General features: G+C 55.6%; 1 protein-coding gene across 1 annotated transcript in view; it reads right to left on the bottom strand.

Moving 5' to 3' along the window:
- The window catches only part of MLYCD (malonyl-CoA decarboxylase), a gene marked incomplete at its 5' end in the record, with an annotated part of 12,738 nt that extends 4,856 nt beyond the window's left edge, over nt 1-7,882 (bottom strand). The window contains 3 exon segments of the mRNA XM_077754171.1: nt 365-532; nt 535-657; nt 7,772-7,882. Of these exon segments, the coding sequence (XP_077610297.1) occupies nt 365-532; nt 535-657; nt 7,772-7,882 (402 nt within the window).
- Nucleotides 7,883-7,884: the final 2 nt, after the last annotated feature.

Below are 7,884 nucleotides of genomic sequence, written 5' to 3'. Positions count from 1 at the left end.
CGCCTACGTGCACGCAGCAGGCAGGGCCCCGTCTCCTGGGCTCCCCGGGCAGAGCCCTGGGCCCGCCTCAGGCCCGCCGCACAGTCTGTCAGTGTTGCGGCCACAGGTCTTGAAACCCAGCCCCGGGGCCCTAACGACCGCGGGAGAGTGGAAGCGGGTACCCTGCCTTCCTTAGCCACCTCTTAGCTGCAAGTCGATGCCCCAGATGAGGGCCGTCCTTGTTCCGGAACTGTCTACACCCGACGTGTCTACACTCCGCAGCTATGGCTGGGAGGCTTTCTCAGCCACTTCCACACTCCACAGATGCCCGGCGCAACCTCCGTTACACAGGGGGACACGGCCACGCGCGGCCGGCCGCGGGCACCTGGATGTCGCTGGAGATCTCGCCGGTGAGCGCCACGTGCAGCACGACCAGGGGCTCCTCGGGGGCCGCGCAGTGAGAGAAGAAGTAACACCTGCGGTAGGGCCCGACCCGTCGTTTCATATCCATCCAGTTCTTCACGGGGNCGACCCACGCTCAGGAAGTGACAACTGTGATACTTACTCGCTGATTTTCTGCAGGACCTCGCATGGCGAGTGCCAGGTGACCCGTTCCAGGCTGAGGAAGCCCGAGGAGAACCACTCGGAGAGCATGCCCTTCAGCACGCCGTTCATCTCCTGCAAGGGAGAGAGAACACAGGGCGCTGGCTCCCGGGGCCGGGCCCCCACGGGGACCACGCTGCTAGGCGGGACACGAGAGCAGGCCCGCGGGTGCTTCTCCCAGCGGCTCCCTCGGCGGCAGCTCTGCGGGACGCATGCCGCCCAGGCGCCCGCACCCACCCTGCGCTCCGCCTGCCACCCACGCGGGGAGGGACCTCGCAGGGAGCTGCCGGGTCACACCAGGTGGGTTGCGGCCCATTCACCACAGTGAACGGGACTGAAACACGTGAGATCGACAGAGCGACGGCTGGCGCGCCACAAAGAGAAGGCTAACATGGCGGGGGGGGCCCGGGGCCGCCCCCCTCGGGAACATTCTGTGATGTGCCCAAACATCATCCCTTGTCTCCCGAGAGGGGCGAGTTCTGGGTCCAGGCACCAGATCGGGGAACTTGAAGGTGCACATTTCGTATTTAATGTCTCGGAAGCCGGGATTCGTCTTGCACACGACGGCGGGGTCACCACTTCACTCGTAGCTTTTTTCCTGCCTTAGTGGGACGTTAGAAACTAGAGTGTGTCTGGCAATCGATGATTCTAGATTTGAGGAAACTATTCTCATTTCACTTACTGTATCTCATCTACTTCCAGAGGTGAGGAGTCAACAACACTACCCGAGACACGTGTGCACATAAACGTTTCTGGCGAGAACAGACCTGGAGGCGCGCAGGGAAAGGCCAGGGCGCGGGAGAGACCCGGCCCAGGGTAGCCCACCGGGACCGCGCTGAACATGAGCCGCAGGGGGCTTTCTGACAGCTCGAGCGAAGAGGACGCCCAGGCACCAGACACGGACGCTTGTTCCACAACAGCTGGTTCCCTTCCTTCCAAATGAACACAAGCCTTTTGCTTTAGGTAGGTACACGGCTGTCCAGGTTCAAGATCACACCACAGCTAGGGTAGTCATAAGAGCGAGTTTTGGCTACTCAGATATAAACAAAGTAAAAATGACAGGATCATGCCTTTTGCTCATCTTTGTCCCTCCCACTGCAGCCTAGAAGGTGATGTGATGGCTAGAGCTGCAGCAGCCATCCTGGGCCATGAGGTAATTTTGGGGGGTGAAGGCTTTTAGGGGAGAACAACAGATGGAAGTCTGGGACAACTGAGGGCATCACAGGGCAGAATCAGCTCTGGGGTGTCTGCCTCCAGACTTTTACGTGAGAGACAGATTTCTCTCTTATTCAAACGACTATCATTTTGGTTCTCTGCTACTCACAGATGAATTGCATATTAACAGATACACTAAGCATTACTGGATAATAATAAACATCTCAGTACATCCAGTACAGAACTGACAGAGAGCGATCACCGCAACAGCTGTAAAACGTTACAGGGCCACTTTGTGTATTATCCCCTGGTAAAAGGTGAAAGGACTCAGCTTTTGTCCCTTGAGCCTAAGCTTCAAGTACGTAAAGCATAGGGTTGGTGGCTCAGAAAAGCTTTCAGAATGACGTGGGATCCCTCTTTAAATGTCTAAGGCGTGCCACGGGGGTGAGGAGGGAGGTAAACTTAGGACCAACGTGGGGGGGGTCTACAGACAGTTAGACCTGGACCGAACTTCACGTGAAGGAGAAGGGACCACAGACGCCACCCGGGGAGAGGGAACTCCCACCACGGGTAGGCATCAAGTGCAGGGCCGACGAGGACCGGCTGGTGCTGTTCTAAGGCCTTAACGGTTGGACCAGATGCCCTTTGCGATTCCCTTAATTCTCAATCCCGTAACGTGGTCCCCCTCCCTCAGCTCTCTGGCTCTGCCTTCACCTCCTGGGGCCCGAACATTCGGCGGCTCTCCCACGAGGAGGATGGTTAACAGACTGATGTCAAATGAAACAGAGGAGACACACCGGGGGGCGGAGAGGAGGGAGGAGCAGGAAGGGAGAGGCCTCTGCCAGGCAGTACAGACGGCTGCCCATCCAACTGTATGTACTGCCTTGGACCACGGTGGCTCTTCTTTTCCCGGGGCCTCACACGCTCGAGGACTTGCCAAAAACCAGGGGCCCGCTCCCCAGAAAAATGCAAACACATTAATCAATTTTTGCACACGATTTCTTGGGATTCGGGTCCCTTTGAAACTCATCTGTGGACCACCCTGGGGGATCATGGACGTCCGGCTAGGAGCCTGCGTCCTGGACGGTGAGGACTGGGTTGGCCAAGCTCGATGGAAGACGTGCTGGCATCTCTAGCACATTCCCAACAGGGGAGTGTGGGAAGGAGCTGGTTTCGGTACCAATTCAGGATTAATTATGGAAGAAACGGCCGGGCTATGAGAGTTCCCCCTCCAAGTTCCCTTCGTTCTATTTCGGGCTGACGGCTATGAAAGGTGACACTGCTGCATGAGAGCTGGGAATCTAGGTGAGAGGGCACGCATCCCCAGGCTCAGTGCTCAGCGGCCGCAGCTGCTCCTGCTGGAAGGCGCCAGTGCGCACGAAGCCTGCGGGATCCCAGACAGCACCAGGGACGTGGTGCCTCTGCCCCACGCTCCTCAATCCAGCCCTCGGCTGTCAGGTTTTCAATCCAAGACTCACACGTACAACCGCTGGTGACGCCAGTCGGCGTGGGCTCAGTTTTCTGGACCCGCCAACTCCGGTTACCTTGGAGGACACCGAGCGGAAGGCCAGCCAGCCTCCGCTTCCGGCAGAGAAAAGGCGGTCTCCCACCCTCTCTTCCGGAGTTACTGGCTCTCCAGACTCCCGATGTGTGCAACGTGGAGAACAGCTAGTTGTCATTGCGCGGAAGCCCTGAGCTGGGCAAGGGGGCTGAAAGCACAGGACAGGGTCACAGGGCTACAGCTGAGACATTTTGGGCCCAATTCTAACTGACAGATGCTGTGTCCCCACCCCCCGGGGACTGGGGCAGCCCTGAGGAACCAAAAATAAGGTCCTTTTTCGTGTGGCTAAGCACAGAATTTAGGAGAGCCAGCAAGGACCCCTGGGCTCACTGAAAAGCAGCACAAGCCACCCAAAGAGGTCGAACGACAAGGTGTCCGGCCCGGCTGGACATCACAACGCTGGCGCGTCTGGCACGAGTTCAGCAACCTGCCCACTGGCCCTGGGCTTCTGCCAAGGCCCGCACACCTTTCATCGCACTGGAACTTCCACGTTCAAATCGCCATCAGGAGACCCTTCCATTTTCTAAATGGCAACTTCCCTCCAGTGCCCCTGAACTGTGGAACGGTGCTCGGACCTTCTAGAATACAGACTCAACTCAGCTCCACGGGTACTTGCTCTCTGAGAAACCCAACTCCTCAACCCCAATCAGCCTTCGGAGAAGCCTCCGGAGGAGAACAAAAGGCACAGAAAGCACGCACCCATCCTCACAGCCCGACCTCCGGTAGTCACCACCCTCGGGCAGAGGCCGAGACCCGGGCATGCCGCGCCCTCCTCTGTATCCTCATTTTTAGCAAAGCTGCACAGCCACCCTCGGAGCACCTCTTAGACGGCAAGCAGGCTGACCTTGAGCGCACCTGCTCGCCTCAGCACACAGCCAACACGCCCAGGGGTCAAAAGACATGGCTAAAATCACCCGAGATCGTGACTGTAACGGTGGATGGCAGACAGCCCGGGAACCGGCCCCTTCCATCTCCACATGGTGCTTCTTCCACTAGACCCACTGTCCCGTCAGAGACACCCGATTGGCATCGTTCCGGGGCTCACACTAGCTGGTTCTCCTAAAAATACCACTGCATCCTATGGACCCAGTACCCACTGAGCACGTTTCAGGGTAAATGCTCAGGGCCGAGCCCGCTGCAGCCCGCATGGAACCTGGGGTGTGTTCACGTGATGTCCTCTAGCGTGGCCGGAGGTCAGCAGGTGGCAAGGTGCCGCGTGCCCGCAGCCAAGTGTGCCGGGATCCAAGCGTCAGCGGGGTGAGCCCCGGCACCCCCAGCACCACGGGCCACCACAGGCCCCTGGGCGTCCGAGAGTCCTGCTCTTAAGCTTCGTGTGCCAAACTTCCGGTGCATTCTAACACTGTATTCCTAAAAGCCAGAAAGTTCTAGCTGTGTCGCCTCATTAGCTTGGATGTAAAATCCAGAATGTGGTGGAAGAAACGGAATCCAAGTGCACAGCAAGCATCAAGTGATTCTGGTGGTGGGGTGCAAGATCAGATCCCAGTGACATTTTCTATGGATTGAGAAAACTGACCATGGAGTACACAGAAGGGAATCCTTGAATTCAGCTCTAAAGGTGACATGCACTGGATACAAGGCCAGAATTTTCAGGAAGAGAAAGGGAAGGGCTGTGATCCAGCACTTGGAAAAGGCTTCTCGCACCCAGCGTGTCTAGACCACACGCAGACGCAGAGGTCAGGCTACAGTTACCCATCCTCTGTTCAAGAAAGATCTTTACTCCGCGTGACATTCTGCCTGTGGGTACGCAATGTTTCTTCCGTGTGGGGACGGCCTTGGTTGAGAAAACAAGGGAGCCTGAGCCGCAGGGGACCTGGCGCGGCCGGCGGCTCGGATCTCCCAGGAGCAAGCCTCTCTGCTCCAAAGAAGTCTCAGAGTCACAGCGCCCAGCTGCACTTCCCTTCCAGCCTGCGTGACAGCCACGTTTTCTCGTGTGGGGACTAGCAAGGGGATGGACACACTCGGTGACATCTCACAGAATCGGAGGACTCAGGCCTGGATTGGACCTTCGAAATCATGGGGGCCAACAGCCTGAAACCTCTGCAGCTGTGCAGAGCCCTTCCAAGCCCTCTGGGATCCCCTCCAGGCTCAGGGCTCTGAGTGGAACAGTCTGACGTCAGGACGACTGGGAGCAGTAAGTGTGCCGACTGGTTCTTGTGGTGGGGACCTGGGAGTCTGTCCCATACATCATTCAGCATTTTGTTATGCAAGACATTTAGGGCAAGGTTCCCAGTCTTCAAGGGAGCAGAGCATCTAGTTGGGGTAGGGGAGGGGTGGCAGAATAATACATCTCAGATGCTAAAGTCCGTGGTTAAGGCATAAAATGCAAGTGAGGCGCGCAGATGATAACGTCTGTTAGGAAGCGCCGCAGCTGAGTGATGAACAGCTGCGTCCCAAGCAAGACTCACAGGGTAATGCGGGTTCGGAAACTTTCTGTCCAAGAGCCAGCTTGGCTGGAGAGGGGCGAGTGATGGATGGCAAAGCTGGAGATGTCCAGGATGGTTTGGTGGGTACCAAAAACACCAACAGAAAGACATGAAATGTCGATCCTTCTGGCCTTCAAGGGAGTAAAGACTGACTTGTGGTTTCAGAGAAAGTGTGGTTACCGACTGGATGGAAGTTCGTACATTCAGTCTTGGAAAGTGTAAATACAGTCACAACTAGATGCTAAACTCCTGATTTGGTACAAACTAAATAAAACCAACCCATTCATTAACTGGGTTGTTTTATCTTGCCCTTGATTTTGGAGAAAAAGGCAGATTCTAAGAAAACAAATCTCTTTTAGACCTCGTGAAGTCGTCAACTCTGAGAACCACCGTGTAGCCACAAACGACACAATTCTGGAGTATGAAAATGGGGCCTGAGTTCCAGCTGTGCACCCTGGGTGCTGCACTTGACCTTAACAAGCTTTAATCACCTCATCTGTACAACAGGTCCCTATGGCTTGGTGACAGTCAAATGAGAAAGAGCATGAAAAGCCTCTACCACACCCAGCATGTCTGCTACTAACTCTTCCCATACTAGAATGGAAGCTTCTGGACCAAGTGACCTTAGTGCCAAGATGATGCCCGGTGTAAGATAAATACCCAATGGTCACAAGTTGCATGGATGGATGGATGGATGGATAGGTGGATGATTTCATTCTGGGACAGGTGACATTCTACCCAATTCTCAGTCTCCTATGCAAGAAGAATTGAGTTTCAGAAAACGCACCATGGAGCGCTGGTTCCTGCTTTAAGAAAAATAAAGCATGCTTGGACTGAAGACTAAACCCAAGCAGATGGGAACATATGCGGTGTGCACAACATGAAATCTCAGCCATTCAGACTGGGCTTGAGGCAGAATCATGATCAATTCAGATCTTGGCTCCAGGGTAACACCCGGCATTATAATTCAGATCTTGGCTCCAGGGTAACACCTGGCATTATAAGTTAACCAGCCAGCACGAGTAATCAAGTCACAGCACTATAATCACTGAAATTAACCCCATCCTTAACTATGCCCGATGTTTACGCATCAAGAGAGTCTCTCACAAACACCGTATCTCCCACAGCATGATGTGGTTGCAAAGTGCGCAGCAAAGAACCCCAGATTTAAGATTTGCATAGATGATCGGACACAGGTCTATTTGCTCTAGGTTCCTGGTCAAGCTTCCCCACCTCGGTATCTGCTTCCTTCACCCACATAAGAATGAGGCAAAGAACATGCCAGCATTAGAGTTCTACATAAATTAGGGCATAACCGTTCAAATAAGCACACTATATTCAACTATCAGTGATCTCTCCAGTCACCATTATTTAAAACCTACAGTATTTATTTGCATCTAACAGGCGCTCACTGTACTAAGCACCTGAATACTCAAGTACTCGATTTAGAATCATCCTATTTCAGGGCTGAACTCGGGGAAGTGCAAGACCTTGCCCAGCCACGCGGCAGAGACCAGAGACATCACCGTTGGGCATCCCGAAGGGCTTCTTAGACACTAGGCTTACACGCAGTGAGTGTGCAACTAACGTTTGCTGCCACCATCTAGGTTTCTGGAGGCTACGGGATGCTCAGATAGGTACTCGTTCAAGGATACCCCACAGCTGAAACTCCCAGCTAAAATAATAAAGACTTCGTGGAGCGCACTAACCACGAAGGAGGCGGCGTTGACAGACGTTAAACGTAGGCGGTTGCCGGGTTTCTAGTAAGCACTACACAGTCAACACTGGAGCAAGGCGGGGATCCAGAAAGCCCGGGAAGGGAGGGGACAGGGGGTCAGGGGGCTGTAACTCGGGGCAGAGTGTGCCGGCTTCGGGCTGGGGAAGGTGGGAGTGCTTGCGGCTGCAGGAGCACGTGACAGCTATCCCGGGAGGGCCGTCCGGAGCTCCGGGACCTGGTGCAAGGCGGGGGCGCGGCCCCGGGCTGTCCCCGCCGCCCTGGGGTCGGGAGGAGGCCCGGGCGGGGCCTTACCCGGACGTGCGGCCCCTCCACCAGCTTGAGGGCCTGCGCCTCGAGCAAGTCGGCCCGGAGCCGCACCAGGAAGCCCACGCCGCCGTCCAGCTTGCTGATGTGGTGGAAGAGGC

The sequence above is a fragment of the Crocuta crocuta genome, unplaced genomic scaffold (genome assembly GCF_008692635.1).
Source record: "Crocuta crocuta isolate KB4526 unplaced genomic scaffold, BGI_CrCroc_1.0 scaffold61, whole genome shotgun sequence".
Taxonomy (NCBI): domain Eukaryota; kingdom Metazoa; phylum Chordata; class Mammalia; order Carnivora; family Hyaenidae; genus Crocuta; species Crocuta crocuta.
Note: the sequence above shows the minus strand (reverse complement) of the source record. Positions and strands in the feature narration are given on the sequence as shown.